A 22,103-nucleotide genomic window follows, 5' to 3' on the forward strand; every position below is an offset into this window, starting at 1 on the left:
AAGTGGACCCTCAGGATGGGCCAGGGCATTGTCAAACCATAGTCTGGGCCATCCTGAGGATCCACCAAAACCCACTTCCAGAACTGGGAGCGGTCTAATGATCCTGAGGATCCACCAAAGCCCACTTCCAGAACAATTATTAGATCACAATATCTCACAATATCTCACAATATCTCACATATTTGTTAAAAATTGACATTTTGTACTTATATCTATTCAAATGCGCTAAAAAAGTTAAAATCTCTTCTTTATCTGCAATATTCAAAAGCGCGGTTTCCCCCTAGGTCAAAGAGTTACAGAAAAATAATTTGGAAAAGTAAAACTAAATAAATTTTAAATTTTTTTCAATGGAAATTAATTTTCTCTCTAATTTTGTGAGATTCTGTGTTCACAATATTTAAAAATATTAAATTAGAAAATTAAAACAAACTTATCTGCCCCAATGTTTGTATTTTTATTGGAGCAGTGCTTCCAACAAATGTTATGAATTCAAAAGATATAAATTTAAAGTAGCGTCGAGTATTAGAGAATTTATTTTTTGTAAATGTGATTTTTTTTTTTTAATTGATTTTTTAAAAATGTGTATTGATTAATTACTGTGGTTGATTTCTATGGGCGTGCAATGGAATTTGATAACGAAGAATTCGAATATAATTTTGACGAATCGGGTCATGAAATTGATCATTTTCGCTTCAATGAACAAATTAATCATACCGAAAATTGATGATTTTTTTTAAATAAATGACCAAAATATCTTATTATTTATCTTAAAAAATAAAGATAAGATACCAAAAAAAGCCAAAAGATAAGATAAAGATAAGATGATTTTTTATTTTTCTAAAATCATCTAGATAAGATAAAAGATAGAATCTATCTTATCTTATCTTACTATCTCAAACGAGATAAGATATCTTTACCAAACACTGGATGTCACATAACTAAATAATAAAGTGTGGTTATGTTAATAACATATTTTTTTCAATTGATTATTAATTTAATATTTACGAATATTTTTCACATCAAATTGTACCAAATGAAAAAAGAATAATTTCAATTACAAACGATCGCGAAATATTGAAGAAAACTTTTTAAGAATAAAAACTAATTTATTTGCTATAAAAACGCCATTACAACAATTGCGTAATTGAAAGTGAGATATTTTGTAAATATTTTCTGGTGTTTTTTAGATTTTTTTAGCAATTAACTTGTTATCATTGTGACACAATAGTGAGGTTATGTTATCCATTTTATTTTTCTAATTTAATATTTTTCAATATTGGAACTTGGAACAGTAAATCTTTCAAAATTACAAAGAAAAATAAATTCCAATACAGAACGTTTTAAAATTTATTTATTGTTACTTTTTTCAATTATTATCTTACTTTTTAGAATTTTTTAATGGATTTTTGTTATTGTGAATATACGAGCGCCATCTGTTAGTTGCAACACAACATATTTGGGACAGATTAGTTTGATTTAATGCAATCAGGGAGCGCGTCAGTGCTTTCCGTAACAAAATTCATATGGGAATTCCTATAATAGACCACGGCTATGGGATAACACGTTGCCATATTTCTTTCAACAACGCTTTTAATCTTTCATGTTGAATCTTAGTCGACTAGTCGAATGATCAGTAAATATTATAAAAAACCTCTATGGAGGTGAAGAACGAGTGACGAAATCACCATTTGAAACACAAAAATTCTGATATCAATTTTGTGACGAAAATAATTGGTAGATAAGTTTTCTGTGTACTGTGAATAAAAACTTAATATATATTTGTATATGTGTATAGATCTGCAATTTTGATTTTGTGTCATCAATATGTCATTCGATGACCAAATAAGTTTTATAACTCGACTATTGAAAGAAACAAGCATTTTTTGCACAATTGTGTATTAAAAAAGTGGACTTCATTACGTACAGTTGGTAGAACTGTCAATACAAAAAAGTAGAAAACTAACACTTTCATAAAGGAATATTAGCATTACTAGATTTTTCAAGCAATAAACTAGAAAATTAGCATTGGTTTCTCTCCCTTAGGATAGAGCTTCACCTCGACAGAGGTTTTTATTTGAGATCAATAATTTTGTGAGAGACCTTTCCCAAATTAAAGATTCAAAACACTCTCTTGGCTCAAAAACAAATATTTTGTATGGGAGGTACTCTTAATTTTCGTTGAAATTTCTCAAAACTCTCCGAATGTTTTTTTTTTTTTTTTTGAAAAAATAACCTGTACAAAGTTTCACGTCATTGAAGTAGCATACAGACATGGCTCCCATACAAAAATCCAAAATTATTGTGACTTTTGTATGAAAAGTGTTTCAAAAATAATTTTTATGACAAAATTAACGTAAGACATATTTTTTATAGTGTTTTGTTAGAAAATAGAATACTTTCAAATGTCGTACAAATGGGTTCATCATAAAAGTGTGAAAAATCTTTTGCGAGTACTTCTGCTATTAAATTAATAAATATTTGGATGCCAAAGTTGAAACATATTTTTTGGTCTCGAACTTTACGCCGCTTGAAAGGCTTGGAAAATCGAACAAATATTATTTTGAACATAGCTTAATAAAATACGCATCTACCACCATGCAGAAAAGTTCGTCTTACTCCCGTAAGACTCTTTATTTTCCTTTAAAATTTAAAATGATAATATGATATGTTTTTTTTTTTCATTCGGATCGATGCCAATTACGTCCGGCTGTTGCACGTTCGCTCTGGTTTGATATAGAGTACTGAATGGAAACACTATTGGTCACAAATTGACCAATAAAGTTTGAGTTTTAAAGATAATTATCTTTGCCATTTTAAATCAAAGATTAAATTAACGAATCAAAAAACTAGATGACCAATTCAGGAAACTAGTCCAACTCATTGAGAATTCAATTAAATTCAAGTTTTTATATGTTTTTTTTATTGAAAAAGACAATAATTTTGATTTGAATGGGACCAAAATTGCATATGTACTCAAATCAAGATTCTATAAAATATGAGTAGAATTATTAAACAGCCAAATAATGGGAATAATGTCCTTGAGTAGAAATCGTAGCACGTATTTTGAACCTCACTGTGTCTCGAGGGTGAACATTTTCTGAAAAAGATTTTCAAGGCATCGCAGCAATAAAATTTGAATTTATTGTGCGTACAACTTAAATGTCTTAATAATTTATGACGAGTATCTGGCAAAAAAGATGTAGAAAGTACGATACTGATAGAGAAACTATAGTGCCTATTGGCAATAATTAAATTAAACCGAAAATAATTTTCAAAAAATTAAACCACTTATAAGTATTGCTATAGCATTCATTAATGTGCATCATATACACTTCCATGCTATTTTCTATACAACACCCAATTTTGAAAAATGTACTTGCTAATGCACCTAATTAATTTACAGAATGAATTTTCAATGTCATCGTCGGCTATCGATCAATGACACCGCACATAAATTGATCATTTTCATAGGCATGCCAATTGAATAAAATATTCTTATATGAGAAAGAAGAGAAAATACTTAAACGATGCAATTGAGCAGGAAGAATACAATATGTCGCGAGCTGTTAAATTAGTGCCGATTCACCATGCAAATTACTGCATGAATAAACAGACACATTCAAAGTGCATATATACAACTGTGATCTATTTTAATTGTTACATGGCAATAAATAATGTCATAAAAATCAAGAAAAAATAGAAACATTTATAAGAATCATTGTCGTATGCGCATTTTGATATATGCGCCAAAGCAAAGCCACCGCAAACAAAGAACTTATAAATAAAATTATTATGAACAGCGAGCCAAGGAAAAAAAAGAACTTGACAATCAATGTTAAATGTGTAGTTTGAACTATGACTGTAAAGAATATTGAACGAGATAATACTCAATCATACGCCACAAGCAATAATGTCTTCTTTTTTCTACTTTATCATGTTGCAGAGCTTTCTTTTTTTGTTGTTGAGCACGATGCCATTACGATTTACGCACTTAATTGATAAACAGCATAGTCGTCATACTCAATTTGGTTTCGGCTTCACAAATGTTTTTTGTTGCTTGTTCGCGCTCCCAGTGAAAAAATTGGGATGCGTGCTATTTATTGTGATAAATTGGTAGAATTCTTCCTCAGTACAAACCACCTAAATCCATGTATAGAATATGTCTTATTTTTCTTACTTACAGAAAACTTGGATTTTCGTAAAAATGTATGATGCATGAAAATACACATCCTATTCCTGAACAGTGAAAGCTTCTATTAGTTGAAATCAATTGCCATTTAATTAGATTTCTTGCGAATCAAAAACCCGTGTACAAAAAAGTGACTAATAGTCGATGAACTTAATTATTTTTATAGCGCCAGAACCTATCACGTTAATAACGTTGAAACACAAAAAACTGAGTGGAACACATATCTATCTTTTTTGGTGTTTGTCAAGAAAAATCCATTATTATGTTAGTCAAACATAGTAAGCAACAATTTTAATATCTTAATTTGGCCAATCATAAAACCATTGAAGTTATTCCATTGCTCGCGCCTCTGAGTTAAATGAAATTAATTCTATTAAGGCATTGACAATAAGTCAGAATGAACGAATTGCTTGCAGCAAAGAGTAGAAAAATGTGAATAAATACATCTCTCTGAGATACAATTTGAAATGCCAAGAATAATAAAAAAGTACACTGTAAAACCAATGGGATTAAATACTTATCCCGAATATTTGGAAAAAATCATCAATTAAAATAATAAAACAATAATTAAAATTATTCATTTTTTTAGTTTTCATCGATTTCACGGAGCGAAACTTACAGTGCTCAGTATAAATAGAATAATTAGTTTAAAAATAATACAAGGCTGTGAGTAGAGAAAATAATTAATTTTTTTGCAACATAAGATTTTACGCACTTAAAGCCTTCAGATAAATCTAATCTACACTCCACTTATGAACTAGAGGGTTAAAGCAATACCAAAAAAAAGCAAAAAAAAAAATAAAATCAAATGAAAATATTTATCAAAATATCAGTTTTTTACTTGTGAAAATAAAGTCAAATGAAAATATTTATTAAAATTCCTTAACGTCATCATAAATATTTGCATAATAAGTCTATATTAGTTTTACTAATGTACTTGGCCCTCAGTTCAGAATGAAGAAGATATAAGAAACGGTTACAATTTTATTTACATATGTTTAATACAATACATATTTAAATATGCATACTAATCAATAAAAGGCGATTAATTCTGGTTTTATTCACTACTATACAATGCAAAAAATATGTAATGCAGTCAGCCGATTCAATCGAAGTGTGTACGATATGAAACATATCCGGTATCAATGCTCTATGTGAAAGAAATTGTTGCTTTTTACATCCAATCTGTTATTTTCATACAGAAATGGTAATTATTTGTTCAAGTTGCGATTTTTCACGATTTAATTTTGCATTTTCAAAGTTTCAAAGGCGTCTATTAATAAATTATAATTAATAGAAGCTTCTGTGCAATTAAATTCACACTGAGTGATCAATTTACCGAAAGTTAAAGATGTTCAAAAACTTGTATTCTGGTTTGTTCTCCAAGTGAGTTAATCACAATTTCAAACAAGAACAAATTAATTGCTTTATCGTGAACACAAAAACTCAACTGACCAATAAAAATGAGATTATGTGAAAGTTTCTAAAATGTGAATTCGAGAATGAAAAAAAAAGTTTCAACAAAATGAAAATAATAAAAACTATGATGAAATTGGCCTATCCCTCGACATGTGTGTAGTTCTCATTCAAACAAATTCTAATTAAAGTACTTTCAACAGGTCAATGTGTTGGCGTCGCAATATTCACACACAGACAATCACTTTCGCCAATTCACACAAACACTTTTATGCGATTTGCTTTCCTTCATATTTGATGTGGTTGTTTTGAAGACGGTCACGAGAAGTATAGAAAAACAAACACGAAAAGCGCACAAAAGAAAAGAGATGTTTTATTATACACCAAACATGAATAGTATAAAATTAGCACCATAAACTAAAAATAGTTAGTTGGTATGCGTGCGCCATTGCAAAAACCAGAGCCACTTTTAGTTGAATCGTTGCGGCGAAACAGTAGCTCTTATTTTTCTCCAAATAATACTGCAACATGAAGTTTTTTTCACACGGTTTATTTGTTGTAATACAACAAATAAACTATTTATAAAAAACTTTATGTTGCAGTATTATTTGGAGAAAAATAAGAGCTACTCTTTCGCCGCAACGATTCAGTTCAACATACACACACTCTTCAATAAGATTTTGATTTTTTTTTTCCTAAGTATGAGCTGATGTTTTCTTAACAATTTTGTTAACGACTTTTGAAAAATGTCAAAATGTCAAACTTGCTCAATTTAATCATTTTGAGGCAAGTATTGAAAAACGCTTTAGAAATTGAAAACGAAAAAGAATGCAAAAAACATAAAAGACATGTATCCAACAGTTTTTTAATTTATTTGTTACAAGCCGTCCGAAAATTAATAGTTCATGTTTCAGATCTACGTGAATAGTTGTTAAATTTATTTTAAATTCAAGTTGCTACAAACATCACTTTATTCACGCAAATCAAATATTACAACATTATTATTATAAATCGATTTAATGTCAAATGTCGATAACAATTTAAAAAAGAAAAGGAAAGAAAAGAAGATTTCGCTTTTGAATTTACATTGATATTGGAAAAATCGCGCAACTTAAGTACTAAATGATGGGAGTGTATATGTGGTTGTTGTTTTTGACTATTTAATTTTTGCCATTCATTATTTCTATAATGCTTGCTCCATCATACACCAATAAATACAAATGTTTATTTAATTGATTGCGTGTGTCTTTAAACAAAAAATGTCAGAATCGAGCATTTGAATTTTTTGTGTGCGCAAAAAAGTATTATTATCGAATTGTGAGTATTGTCATTAAAGCAATTGAATTAATCAAAAAATTGTGTGACAAATTCTCTGTATTATTCGTTTCGAGCAATGTGTCTCACATTCCGTCCAATAATAGCAACTTTATATTTATTTATCTTTTTTTGGGTAAGTTGGAATAATTCGATTTGGCAATGAGCATTAATAACTGACACATGCACAATGTAGAATGATGCAAGATTTTTATTTCAGTCGAAAAAATACGCCGTTAGTAATTTTCAATTCTGAATTCAGTACGCCAATTCCAGTTGCAAATGATCATTATGTCGTATAATTACAACATCTCGATAAAATTTGATTTGAATTCGATAGATCGAAATATACACATAAATTTGTCATTTAAAAAAAATATACACTCGTATGATATTTACGTTAGATATTCGGGCATTTTATTATCCAATATTTAGATTTGTGTAAGCCAACCGTTTTCCGCATAGTATAGATTGAATAACATTACATGGTTCAATACACGATATTATTTTTGTCTCATTCGATTTAAAATGACACCATATAAAATCATAGTAAAAGAATGATGCGAAGTGCTACAAAATCGCTCTTAAAGGTAAACAAATCAAATATATGTAATATGTGTGCGTTTGGATTCGATACGAAAACTAATCGCTTGTAGAGTATTCAATATTATGGGTTGAAATCAAATGATTATGCAAATTTTATGAAATTGGCACGCAGTCCACTGAAAACCAAAAAACGTCGGTATCCATCAAAAATCCACATATTTCTGCTTCGTCTATTTGAGTATTTTCAACGATTAAAAGCGCGTCCAAACGACTTTATGTGCTTAAAGTCATAAAAAATTCATTTCATCCCATCACGATAAAAAACGTCGCATATGACTCGAAATATTCAATGAAATTATTATTTATAATAATGTGTTGATTTTATAAATATTTTCTTTCTCTTGATCGTTGCTTAGGTGTTAATTCAACAGAGTTTGGAATTGACACATCACAGACAACATTATCATCGCATCATAATCATACAGAGAGCAAACAACATCACGAAGCAGTGCCGAACGAAGCAGATCTAACGGAGGTTGATCAACTTGTAAAACCATCAAAAGTCCATGTGCAGCCATTGCATGCGGATGATCTACTCTATGAATCCACGAAATATGAACCGGACGCAGGTTAGAAAGAAACTTTCACTAGAACATGAAATTTAGAAGAAAAAAATCTTAAATGTTTTATTGGCATAATGCCAAAGAGGAAATAATATAAACATGTCATATTTTTTTAAATGAAAAATCAGTTATTTTTTTTTTTCAAAAACAAAACATAGATACGTTTTGAATATGTTCATATTGCTGTAATGCTTCGTATTAAAATAAATTTATATTTTATTTTTATCATATGTGTCCCAATTTTTTGATAGAAAAAAATCATCATTTTTATTTGAGAATGGTCGAATAAAATATAACTTGTTTCAGATGTTGGAGGAAAAATGCCTGAGCATCGTATAACCGGTCAATACAGAAACAAATCAAGCCTAATTTGGGATCCACATCCTCAATATTTAATCGATGCATTCGGTGTGCATTTTCATTTGATTTTATACCAGGACAGCAATTTCATTCCAAAACACTTGAAGGTACATTTTTAGGAAATCCAAAAACGAATATATCGCACTAAAAATCCGTCTTTTTAATCTTTTTTGTTAAGATTACACACGTTTGGAATAATGAAATGGAACGTAAAATCGAAGATCTAAAAGAGCACGAACAATTACGTAACTGTTTTTATCGTGGACGCATTCGAACGGATGATCGATCTGCAGTTGCTGTCTCGTTATGCGATGGCATGGTATATGATAATTTGTGTTTTTTTTATTTATAACTATAGGCGTAGTCAAATTATTATGACTATCATTGACAAAACTCTTTAATTATTCTGAACTCTAAGTTCACGTTCACTTTTACTAAATTACTGAATGAATCGATGTTTGTGATGTGTCTTTTCTATTTGTCGAATAGCATGTATAACGAACGACAAACATGATCAATTGGGCATTTGTGAATGGAATTAAAACGCGATGAATGGCTTTTAATACAACATTTTATTAATGGACATACGAATAGTGCAGCTGCAACGGTGTTTCATTTTAGTTTATTCAAGGGGATAACCACAAAACTTAGCTTTTCTAGTTTTACGTTACAATTTGTGAAGGCTGCGTTATGTGCTAGTTTATTCTTCTGTTTTTCTAATTTTCTAGTTTTCTAATTTGGTGGATTAACCCCTTGAGCTTATTATTGTTATTATTGATATTTTATTATATTTTAATTCTACACTATAAAGATATTTCGGATTTCGATCGATACACACGCCTGCCCAAATGTTCCAATCAAAATGTCCGTTCTTTGTATACAGCAAGAAAATGATTAATGACAAAAGTGACAGCCAAATGAATATGGTATCGTAAATTGAATACATCGAAGTCAGAGCTATCAAAATCGAAATAGATGATTTTTTGAAAGATTTTTTAATTTATTTCATATATTTTTAAATTTTTCTACGAACAACGAATGAACAAACGAACTAACGAGCAATCCAAACATTTGATTTTCTACTAACAAACGAACGAACGCAATATAATTCTACAAACGAACGAACGGACAAAATAAAAATATTTGCTGCCTACGAACGAACATTCGTTGACAGCTCTGATCGAAGTAGAGAAAGTTCTAATCTAAATACACACGGAATTGAAAAAAGCTATTGTAAATAGGTAGATGAATATTGATATGAAAATTTATGTGTTGGATTGTGTAAGCATTATAATGTAAACAGTGATCGTTATGCCATTCATTAATACGCGCATCTAACTGATGTGACTTAAAAATCAGCTTGTTTTCGTTTTGGTAGTCAATGATCAGTTATTATTATGTGTTAAATACAAATATTAGTTCGTTGAAACATAATTTCAATACAATCTGAACATACACATACATAATGCTAAAAGTAAACGACGTTTAAACGAAGTACGAATAAAGCACTGAAAATAAAAAAAACTCTTGAACAATGCGCATTTTCTTGCTGGTCACCCATGTGATCATTGATTGTTATTGTTGCGATTCGATTCGTTTGTAGTATTCACAAAACGGAATGTTTGTGATCGATTTTATGCTTTTGTTTTACATCTCAAATTCTAAATTATTCTGAATGGAATGAAACACGAACAATTGTAAATGTGTGACCTACTAAGCACCTATTGTCATTGGAAATAATTTTTTTTATTTTTATTCTTTCATTTTTGATTTCGGTTTAATTACTAATTCACATGTTTCGCTCAAATATCAGTTTTGAACTTTTCAAATCAATTTCTGTTCAAATGATATATAGAATTATATTGTCTTTCCCCAAAAAATACAAGAAATGTACTACCGGTGAGTAAATTTTCTAGCTACAAAATTTAAATATATCTTTAGATATCAAAGCCGTCAACATCAGGCTTGTTAGTGGTGATCTCATGACTAAAGGTCAAAGTGTTTGGCAACGCCTTCATACTGCCTTAAACAAAACATCAAATTACACTTAAACTATAAGCAATTGACACATATGCTGATGAATATATTTCGTAGAAAATTCTAAATTTTAGTTGTTAAATGGGAAATGATTTATGTAATCGTTTTGTTGATTGAAACCGAATCTCAAAATCGTGTTTACAATGATATCATGTAAAAAAATGGATTGTCAAAAACATTGCAATTTTTACATTTTGACGTAATTTGCTGATGAATACAAGATCAATTTTGTCAGACAGAATGGCAATTTTTCTTTGTCGTGTTAATTGAAATCCAAACAAAAAGATTCAGTTGCGTATTAGACTGGCCCCCAAAACACAAAAGTTGATTTCGGAGCTACCCCGAGATGTTTTTCCATATGGTGTGTAAATAACGTGTGTAAAGTTTCATGCTGATAGCTCATTGCTACATGGTGCCGCAAGAGCTCGGTAGACCATTATGTGAATTTCTTGAAAATTGACATTTTTGTTTACTATAAATATAAATTTGGTCAATCACATCGACTCAAAATGAACGGTAATCATCATTTTCGACCATAAACTAACTACTGGATAAGTAGATTTTTATACAAAATGTTCGATTTTTTGAACAAAATTGAATGTGTCGTACCAAAGGTCAGACCAAAGGTACTTCATACTTCCACAAATTAATCTATTTTGAAGCTAGAATACTTCCTGAGCAAAATTAATTCATTTCCACTTTGGCATACATCCATTTGAACGCTTCGTATAGTTTGAATACTGACATTTCCATAGCAAATTTTGAACAATGAACATAAGGCCAAAATATGATTATGAAACATGAATTCAATGTCAATTTCGGTTCTTCATAAAATTTTCCATTTTATATTGCGAGTTGAAAATATACCTTCACCTCAGCTAGTATAACAATGCGCAAATCAGGTCAGAACGCTTTCAAACAGCGTGGATGTTAGTTATATGGTCAAAATTGATCACATTTAGTCGTTTAAATAACTTTAGAACTCAATTATATTAGGGATCAATCATGTTTCATATTCATATTTTGGCCTTATGTTCATTGTTCAAAATTTGATATGCAAATGTCAGTGTTCAAGCTTTACGAAGCGTTCAAATGGGTGATTACCAAAGTGGAATCGCATTATTTTTGCTCTAAAACTATTCTAACTTCAAAGGAAATTAATTTGTGTAAGGCTGAAGTACCTATGGTCTAACCTTTGGTACGACACATTCAATTTTGTTCAAAAATTCGAACATTTTGTATAAAAATGTATTTTATTATCATTCAAATCGATTGAAACTTGTCCGGTAGTTAGTTATGGCCGAAAATGATGATTACCGTTCAATTCGAGTCGATGTGATTGAACAAAGTTATATTTATAGTAAACAAAAATGTCAATTTTCAAGAAATTCACATAATGGTCTACCGAGCTCTTGCGGCACTATGTAGCAATGAGCTATCAGCAAGAAACTTTACACACCATATGGAAAAACATCTCGGGGTAGCTCCGAAAAAATTTCAACTTTTGTGTTTTGGGGGCCAGTCTATTGCGCATAAATACATACAACAATTGTGTCTGATGAGATTAACAAATATTGACATAATAAGGAATAATACATGAATTTAAAAAGAAAAATATAAATAAATAATTATGTTTATGTACTCTGCTCATTTGAAGCGAAAATGATAGGTTTGAAGCCCACTTGTCAATAAATGCATACAATATATAAATTTATTGTGAGAATGGAGTGCGTGTCATGTTGAAAATGTGATGTGTACGATTTGTTTTGAGTGAAAAAATAAGACGAACATTTATTTGATAAATGATTTACAAAAACCACATGAACAACAGTCACATATACACACTGCATAGCAACCTATGCAAATATTTAAACATGTCTCAATATATTAATATGCATTCACAATGAAAATGAAACGAAAAAAAATTAGCCGCTAAGCTGCTAGGTTTAAATATATGTAAATATTGATACAACTCACAAGCATTTAAAATATCAGTTCGCACATTTTGTTAATACACTAAACAAAAATTGTATGGAATATTAAAAATATCCATGTTTTAATTTTTATCAGTAGAATGTTTTTTAATTCTTTCTTCTTCTTCTTTTTAAATTTGAATTACAGCGCGGTCACATTTACACATCATCCGGGTCGTTTTTTATTCAACCAATTGAAAAATACACATTAGACAATCAAAATATTCTCCACAAGATTACGCGAGAAACTTTACCAATTGATAAAATAAGCATTGATAAATATCAGAATGGAAAGGTATTTGTAGATGAAATTGGGTTACATGAAGACGACGATGTAAGCGATGCGGGGAAGATTGAAGATGAATTCAATCAAGAATTTGAAGAAGAGCCAGAATCTATTGACGGCATTATTGTAGATGAAAGACCATTTAGCAATGGAAATAATGACGAACCCATTGTCACATGCATCACAGACGATGGAAAAAGTAAGTAAAGTTTTTTGACCGACAATAATAAAATCCACACAATATTTCTCAAAAAAAAACATCTAAACAAACCAAAACATTTATCTGACTTTCTGAATAGCCATTAATCATTAACAATAAATATCGATTCTAACCAAGAAAATTTCAAAGAAACCATTAATTGTTCGCATTAATTCAGAAAATATTTTATATTTAGAATGATTTGAAGCAAACCAGATGTAGAAGTGAAACGTATGCGTGCGTGATGCGCGCAAAATACTAGCGTAATATTTTACCATAGTTCGCAAAGTCGGTTTCAGTTTTAATCGATAGCTTCATGTTTTGATCTAAACATTTTCTTGTTAGACGTAAATTCATGTTGCAATTCTTTTCCCTTGCAACAACATAATCTCTTTATGTTCGGTATTTAACATTTTGGCTTACAAAACACTCTATTTTTGATGTTGCTAGGAAGCCGTTTGATTAACATTGATGATGCATCTGGTTAGTTTCATTGAAGCTCATAGTTATTTTTAGGTTGTAAAGTCCATTAATCGATCATCAGTCTGTGTAAGTGCATTGAATGAATACTTCACAAGTTATTTCTTTAAATGCTTACTCGTGATGCTGAAATAACTATCAAGTGCAAAAACCACATGAGCATAAATGATTGAAAATTAACTGCATAATCAAAGGTTCATTAAAAAAACAGCATTTATATATGTCGTGAAAATAACAGATGCAAATAAATTTATCCAATCAACAATTTTGTTATTGATACGAATCTATGGACGAAAAAGAGAAATACAAAAATTAATACGCGATCGAGTTATAACCGAAAAAGTAAGCGATCAAAACATAGACGAAGCGATAACAAAAAAAGCGCAGACTTGATAAATAAACTTGATTTGAGTGGATCACCTTGTGAAATATTTCTGCTAATGTAACGTTTATTGTTGTCACATTTTCTTTTAACATACTATGTGTGTTTTTCGTATTGAAGTTTTTTGTTTGCATTCTATTTTTACCATTTGATTAGATGATAAATCGAAACAAAAGCGCACTTCTTAATGTAATTTTAACGGCATTCGCAATAAAAATGAATCAAATTCATGGAATGCATAAATTAGAGTTCAAACATTATTCAATTATTATCATTTGTATGTACGGCAGCAACATAAAAAAGGCCATTAGAATAAATGGGTTCGGATAAAAAAGAGATTTTCCATGAATGTAAGCAATTGAGAAAAAAGATATGTCATAAAAGAAGTTGTGAAATTTCTTTACACATACAAAGTACAAAATGAGCATAAGGACTCCTTATTAAGGAGTCAATTCCATTGGGATATTATACTTCGCATATTCACAATTAACTCGCAATCGCTGCGGTTTTCATATAACAGGATAATCAAGCTCCAAAATCATTATAAATCACTTGCATGATATTTTTCTGTGTGATTTTTACTCTTTTCTATGTTTAATTCACAATAATAGCTATGTAATGTTTTGAAAATCTAACCTTTCGCGCAATAACTATGGAATTAATGGTAAACCTATTCCGCTAACTAAGTATAGCAATCACTGCGATTTAAATTACAACTTGAATCGTATTTTCAAAGTGTTACACAGCTGTTTTTACTTTAAAGCACGAAACAATGAAATATATGCGAATTTTCATTGTCGAAAGTAAAAAAAATTAGGTGTTTATAGCAAAAATGACAATGTATCTAAAGTACTGTAAATAAAAATTACAGAGTTTATGAACCTTTCTCAAAGTCCATAGAACATCTCTGAATCAATATTCGTTTTGTCTTTTTTTATATACAATCAACTCGATCAATTAATGTGGACTTTCGATATAAATCATTTTGTAAAGAAATTTTTAGATTAAGAAATCACAGCAAATTTATAGTGAGAAAAGGTGTAATATACGGCGCCGTTCACTGTATCTCACATGATGTCAAGGCAATCAATATGATTGATTGTCGGTAAAAAATACTATTATTATCATCGTCGTTGTCGTCACAATGATATGCATGTCATACCTATTGACTCTGCTGCAATCTATGACGAAAGTTAGTGATAATGGTGCGATAATTTGCAAAACATAATATATTTTAGACGGCATTATTTAGTCAATAATATAAAAAGAATGCCATATTCGAATTGCAGTATAATTTGCGATTGTTATGATAAATTATCATAATGTTAGAAGTTGTAATTATTTATAATTAGATAAATGGATTAATTAAGCCTCAATTTAAGAAAGCTATTTAAAAAAATGAACGAAAGAAACGTAAAGATTTTGGACTTGAAAATATGATGTGATTCGTGTGTTTTTTCACTATTTTTTACATACTATCATTGTGTTTTTGTTTATTTTATTATTATAAATATATAGACTGTAGTGAGGAAAATCAGGCGAGTGTTACTGATAGTTTGATTTCGACGACTGAATTTATTGGTAATTCAGCATTTAATTTGTTTACGGATTCAACACACAAGATTGAAGATATCACGTTGCAATCGACTGAAGTGACTGAAACTGCAACCGATTTTGAAACAACAACTACCACCACAACACAACCCCGTTCATCACGCCGAAAGCGACACATCAACTTTCCCGGGAGTAATTCAGAGAACAATGCCTATACCATGGAAGTGATGGTTGCTATTGATCGTAAAATGCATGAATATCATGGCAATAATATACAAGCTTATGTTTTGACGCTAATGTCAATTGTTTCAAATATCTATGCGGATGCTAGCATTGGAAATTCAATTAACGTCGCTGTCGTTCACATTTTTTATCTCAGAGATGACTTGCACATTGAATCTAATCACAATGGTAAGTGAGAAAATAATTAAATCAACCTTCGCATTAAATAAAATCTAAAAAAATAAATTAAAAAGAATGACGATTTAATGTGACAATGAGTAGGTGTTCGTTTTTTTCTCTCACTTTTAATAACAAAGTTGGGCTTGTCAAATGTGACATTTGAAACAAAAGACGCGATCAAAAATAATGCATTTTATAAATTATATTTTTGAAATACTTTTTTTCATTAGATAATTTTGCTCTCGTTTAGGTGTATCCGCTTCACAAATGTTATCAAGATTTTGTAAATTCGTGCAACATCATCAGTTTCATCATGACACCGCTCTCCTTTTAACAAGGTAAAATTTCTTTCTTGCATTTTGACTTTTTAACGAACTGCTATAACGAAATATAAACGCATCCATATACATTTTGCAGGGAACAAATTTGTCGAAATGCAAATCAAAAGAAGTGCGATACCCTTGGGTTAGCTGAGCTGGGCACCATGTGTCGACCATCATCGTGTGCTATTGTTCAAGACAATGGACTGTCGGCCGCTTTTACTATCGCTCATGAACTGGGACATGTGTATGTGCTATAAATGACACTTTCTTTTCACTAAACGACGCACCTTTTTTCTAGAAAGAAATATCAGAATTGCAATAAAGAAAACATTGTTTGGAATCTTCTTACTTTTGCTCGCAAATAGATTGAGTATGCCTCATGACGATGATGTCAAATGTGCTCGATTTCGCAATGAAGATGGTAGCAGTTCGCAGCATATCATGGCACGAATGTTAGACGATAATACACACCCCTGGTCGTGGTCAGCATGTTCACGTCATTATGTCACAGAGTATTTAGAGTAAGTGAGAAAATGCTTTTTAACTATGTTTAAAATTAAAAGTTGGCTACACTTTTTGTTTTCTAAATCTTTAAGAATAACTGGAAAGCGCATATAAATATAAATACGATAAATAATTTTATGGACTTTAATGCGATTTAACAAGATGTCAATCTTAATTGTGATTAAGCACCTTTATTTTTTTTCATTATTCATTGGCATGCACAGAACAAATGTATGCCATACGTACGATTTCATGTTACGCATATGCGGATTTTAATAGAGTTAAGGCTTCATATTAACCAGATGCCAAATGGTAAACCGGTTCCAACACTTCTTTTAATTTATTAACATCAATTAAAGTTGATCGGATTGAGTATAAAATCACTGCGTCTGTTCTAGCGTGATCAATCATATGAGACTATTCATCATAACGAAATTTTAATAAAACTCATTCGAGTTGATGGCCTCTTGCCTGTTTGATACAGCTTTGAAATTTGCCGCTCGAATTGTAAAAATGTTCGTATCAATACAACTTTCCGAGTATCACTTCAAAGCATTGTCAATTTTAATTGCAACAAATTACTCAAATTCTTTTGTTCATGATGTAATGGAACATCAAATTCAATTGTTTACTAAGTTAGTTTCCAATCATTGGAAACAATTTGATCAGTTTGACCGCCAAAAATGGTTGTCAATGTGCTTCTGTTTACAATTTTCGTCATTCATGTTACTCACACGCGCTAAAAAACATATTGAATGATTCAGAAAATAAAAAAATAAAACAAGAAAATGGAAAAATATATACATGCAATATATTCATTATTCAATCTGTCTGTATGCACATTAAGTGTCGCACTTGATTTATAGTCGTACAATATAATCTAATAAATCCCGTGCGCGTGTTAACAAGTAGCACATCAATTAATCACCACATGACTTCTGTCACTCAATCTATCAATACAATTGGATATGATGACTGCATAACGCTTTTGAACAAGATGTTGAAATTCAGGACGTCTACGGTAGCCATTCCATTTGTAGCTATCGGATTCTTCTTTATGAAGAACAATCTTCTTAAAATATTTGATGAAAATGGGTTTTGCATTCACCATTTAGTTAATCTTTAAATATGTCAGACCCCGATTTTCGATTTTTTGTATTGACCTTTCAGCCATAATGTTTCAATGTTTCTGGTGTCAAAATTGCGTCGACAACTTAAGTGTTTTCCTTTAGGGGCATTTTCATTTTTCAACCACCATCATGGAGACAAAAAATGTTTGTCTTATTAAGAGCTATTCATACGACATAGCGATATACATCGAAACGGCAAGAGTCTTAAAAACCCTAAATATCAATTTGGGCAAAAATAAATTATATTTTTTGTACCCCTCCATGATTCCATACAAAAAATCGAAATTCGGGCTCTGGCATATCAAAAGTTTACTGGTTAGATCGAAAATTGTCTGTTCATTTCTTGTCATCAAAAAAGGAATATTTACAATTTAATTGTCATTGGCTACAGGATATTCTTTATACTGGTGTGAAAAAAACATGTGTTTTTGTTCTTTTGAATGAATCGTAAAAAAATCTCTACGTCTTAACGCACACTTGTTTTTACAAAGTGTAACCTCTACCTCGTTATTTTTTTTGTTGTCCATTATGATTGCGACGATTGCAATTATTTTTTCGGTCACTCCGTGAAAATAACGTCAAAGCAATTGCTCGTATTTTTCGCAAACTTGCATTTCATTAATTTTTAAACCAAAATGATGCTGGGACAAGCAGTTTTGCATTAGTTAGTGAATACTTGAAGCGCGAGTCTCAAAATATAATTTTTTGTGCAGTAATTCAACAAGAATGATTGCTGTGTAGTAAAATTCAAGTAAATTTAATATTAATTTATTTTTATTTTTTGTGTCGCAGGCATAACCGTGGCTTTTGTATGTTGAATAAACCGCGAAACGACATGATCGAAACATCACCGCAAATATTGGCCGGCGAAAAATTCCCAGCAGATCAGCAATGTGAATTGGCTTTCGGGCCAAATACCAAAGTTTGCCCGTTTTCAATCACTGTTAGTATTTTAGGTCAAAAAGTTGATCAGGTGAGTGGAATGACACGCAAGCAATGAAATATTAGTCAAAGCAAACATAAATGCAATTTGTAGATTAAAAAAAAGTTGGGCATGTTTTGTATGAATTTAACTGTTTATTTTTGGGATTTTTGTTTCTGTCTCTGTTGTAGTAATTTTTTTTTTGTAAATACGTAGATTAATAATATTATAAATTTGTCTTGTTTTTTCAACAATATTATTCACATGAATTTTTATTATAGCACAAAATTGAACATAGATTGTACTTGCACCTTAGTGTCATGCCACACACTTGTGTGTCCATACATTGCACGACTAATCAGTTTGAATTGATATAATTTGTAACTAAATATATTATTAGGAAGAAAAATGATTTTGTTTTGTGTTTTTCAGCCACCATGTGTTTCATTATGGTGCGGTAGTGATAATGAAGGATGTAAGACACAGCATCTTCCATGGGCAGATGGTACTGAATGTGGCACTGGTCATTGGTGTCAACACGGAAAATGTGTACCGCGAAATAGAAAAGCATTGACTAAAGTAGATGGTGGCTGGGGCCCGTGGAATCAGTAAGGATATTATTTTTATTAAATACTACTATTTTTCATTGAAATTTTATTATTTCAACTTTAAAAAAAACAAAATCCGAATAAATTTTTTTTTTTTTATGTTCGATAGGTTTGATCAATGCAGTAGAACGTGCGGAGGTGGTGTTCAATCCTCAACTCGTGAGTGCAATTCACCTGCACCAACCAATGGTGGAAAATATTGTATTGGAACGCGAATCAAGTATAGATCATGTAACATTCACGATTGCCCTCCAGACACGTTAGATTTTCGTGAACAACAATGTGCCGAAATGAACAACAATAATTTTGGCATTCAAGGTTTAGATGCAAATGTGAGATGGGTGCCAAAATATGGTCAATCAACACATGATGAATGTAAATTATACTGTCGTGTTGAGAAATCTAACAATTATTTCTTATTAAATGATAAGGTAAGTTCTTTTCTCTCGTCATTTTCGTATTAAAATTGACTAAAAATGAGAATTATGACTGGAATCATTAGGTGAAAGATGGGACCTCTTGCAGTCATGAGAGTTTCAATAAATGTGTCAATGGTATATGCCGCCCGGCTGGTTGTAACAATCAATTAGATTCGGATGCAAAATTGGATAAATGCGGTGTTTGCAATGGCAACAATGATACATGTATCGATATTGTTGGCAATTTCCAGCCAGAACAAATTGAAAAAGCAAAAGAATACAGTAAAACTCCATATTATTATCATGTTACTGTCGTACCAAAAGGAGCATCCAATATTGAAATCCTTCAGCCGGGCTATTCGGACGATCTCAATTATATCGGTGAGTTGACACAAATAAAATAAAATAGATATTATTACCTGCTTGTAAATTGATAATTTATCCGATTGAATTTCAGCTTTAATGGACGATCAAGGTGAATATATTTTAAATGGATATAATGTTATCACGCAATATCCAATAATTTTCCCCTATGGTGGAATAACATTTGAATACACTGGAACAAATTCGACATTGGAAAAAGTGAACACAACATTCGCACGGCGTTTAAAACGTGATTTAACTATTGAGGTAGGATTTCATTTTTTTAAGTGATAGATAATAGATCAATTATGATTCGGAATAATTTCATATGTTTTCTTATGTATTAGATTTTATCACGAAGTGACAATTTCGTAACGAATGAATTGATTCGATTTTCATACACAATGGATTTGAATGAAACACGAAATACACATGTCAATTTCTATCCATATAATTACAATCAAAATCCAGATTCAAGAACGAATCATCAAACTTCAGGACACCAACATCCATCACAAAATGGGAAATTACAGTACAAATGGGAAATGTCACAATGGAGTGAATGCAACAGTTTATGTGATGGTGAACAATTCCGAACTGCTGCTTGTATACAAATTGATACGAGTCGTCACGTGGCTACTTCATTGTGTCGAGAAGCAAAACCAGAAGACGAATACCAAGCCTGCAATGTTGGATGCGTTGTTGAGTTAGTATTCATTTTTAAATTGTTTTTTTTTTTCATATGCTAATTTAATTTCATAATATTAAAGCAATTTACGAACAAAAACACTTAAATTATTGTAAATTAGGTGGGAAATTCAGCGATCAAAGTGCTCCGCGGAATGTGGCGATGGGGTTCAACAACTATCGTATTCGTGTATACAAACATTCCCACAATTGAATCATCGCAAAGTTGTCGATGATTCACATTGTCCAACCAGTCAAAAGAGCAAACTATATGAAAAGTGTATAGGTTCATGCCCTTCAGCCACGTGGACGTATGAGGATTTTGGACAGGTTTGAAATAGAGATTATTTGGCTTTATTGATATGTGAACATATATAATTCAAATTTTTCGGGAATATTTCATTAGTGTTCAAAAATATGCAACAGTGGAATACAAAGTCGAACAGCATATTGCACTTCACATCATCGTGGTCATATCATTGATGAAAAATATTGTGCGCATATACCGAAAGAGAGTTTAGAACGAGCTTGCAATACACACGATTGTCCGAAATGGCAATTTGGTGATGAGTCAGCGGTAAGTTTTTTTCGATTGTTTGTTCAATCATCAGTTAAAAAGTATGCACAATGACAGCCAAACATCGAAGCTGTTATTTGAAAATTTATCCTACACGAACCAGTTTCAAGTGACATCTAACTAATTGACAAATTATTTTTACTTTTTTTTCATTCAAATGTTATACATTCACGATACACATGCACTCAATTCATTCAAAATATGAAATAAAACATTTATGGTGATATTTATGTGTTATTTGTAATAAAACAAAAAAACATACTTAATACGATACACAAGTGTACGGTAACGTCAGGATGCTCAGGATATAAAACTCGTAGAGTTATTTGTGTGCAAAATAACAAAGTAATCAGTGCAAATGAGTGTGATGCTCAAACGAAGCCAAAAGATATGTACAGTAGTTGCCAGATGGATCCATGTTGGAGAAAGGTATTCAATGATGATGATGATGATGCTTTCTTTTTTATGCTGATATTGTTTTAAATAGTTGTGGGCATCATTTATGTTTTTTTTTATTTATCATGTTTTTATGTCTGTTACAATGGAAAAAATATTAACAACAATATTCCAGATATTCCAACATCCAAACAGTATATTTTCCAAATATATATAATATAAACATAGATTCTAACCAAACTAATACCTACCGAACAAAAATAAAAACACAAAATTTCTTCAAGTTGTATATTTCATCTTTCTAAACAAAATTCTGTCAATAACATATATTAAAATGCTATAATTTAATGTTGGCATTGGAAATTTAGAGTGATGTAAATTTGTTATATAAATATGCTATTTTAAAAAGCTCC

The 22,103-nt window shown here is 30.7% G+C and overlaps 1 protein-coding gene across 4 annotated transcripts in view; it reads left to right on the forward strand.

Moving 5' to 3' along the window:
• LOC116349953 (A disintegrin and metalloproteinase with thrombospondin motifs 9) overlaps positions 1-22,103 on the forward strand; it is a 75,427-nt gene that overhangs the window by 48,597 nt on the left and 4,727 nt on the right. For 2 of the 4 annotated variants that reach the window (XM_031781637.1, XM_031781636.1), the window contains exons 3-19: positions 7,882-8,094; positions 8,395-8,555; positions 8,627-8,767; positions 12,607-12,943; positions 15,324-15,770; positions 16,012-16,099; positions 16,179-16,328; positions 16,450-16,605; positions 18,511-18,691; positions 19,073-19,248; positions 19,358-19,679; positions 19,751-20,048; positions 20,125-20,297; positions 20,378-20,736; positions 20,840-21,047; positions 21,124-21,294; positions 21,574-21,723. In XM_031781637.1, the coding sequence (XP_031637497.1) occupies positions 7,882-8,094; positions 8,395-8,555; positions 8,627-8,767; positions 12,607-12,943; positions 15,324-15,770; positions 16,012-16,099; positions 16,179-16,328; positions 16,450-16,605; positions 18,511-18,691; positions 19,073-19,248; positions 19,358-19,679; positions 19,751-20,048; positions 20,125-20,297; positions 20,378-20,736; positions 20,840-21,047; positions 21,124-21,294; positions 21,574-21,723 (3,731 nt within the window). The remainder of the gene's footprint in view (positions 1-7,881; positions 8,095-8,394; positions 8,556-8,626; positions 8,768-12,606; positions 12,944-15,323; positions 15,771-16,011; positions 16,100-16,178; positions 16,329-16,449; positions 16,606-18,510; positions 18,692-19,072; positions 19,249-19,357; positions 19,680-19,750; positions 20,049-20,124; positions 20,298-20,377; positions 20,737-20,839; positions 21,048-21,123; positions 21,295-21,573; positions 21,724-22,103) is intronic. The other 2 variants (XM_031781638.1, XM_031781640.1) reach the window with 2 other exon arrangements.

The sequence above is a fragment of the Contarinia nasturtii genome, unplaced genomic scaffold (assembly GCF_009176525.2).
Source record: "Contarinia nasturtii isolate CC-2019 unplaced genomic scaffold, AAFC_CNas_1.1 Cnas_scaffold_3175, whole genome shotgun sequence".
In the NCBI taxonomy this organism is placed as follows: Eukaryota; Metazoa; Arthropoda; class Insecta; order Diptera; family Cecidomyiidae; genus Contarinia; species Contarinia nasturtii.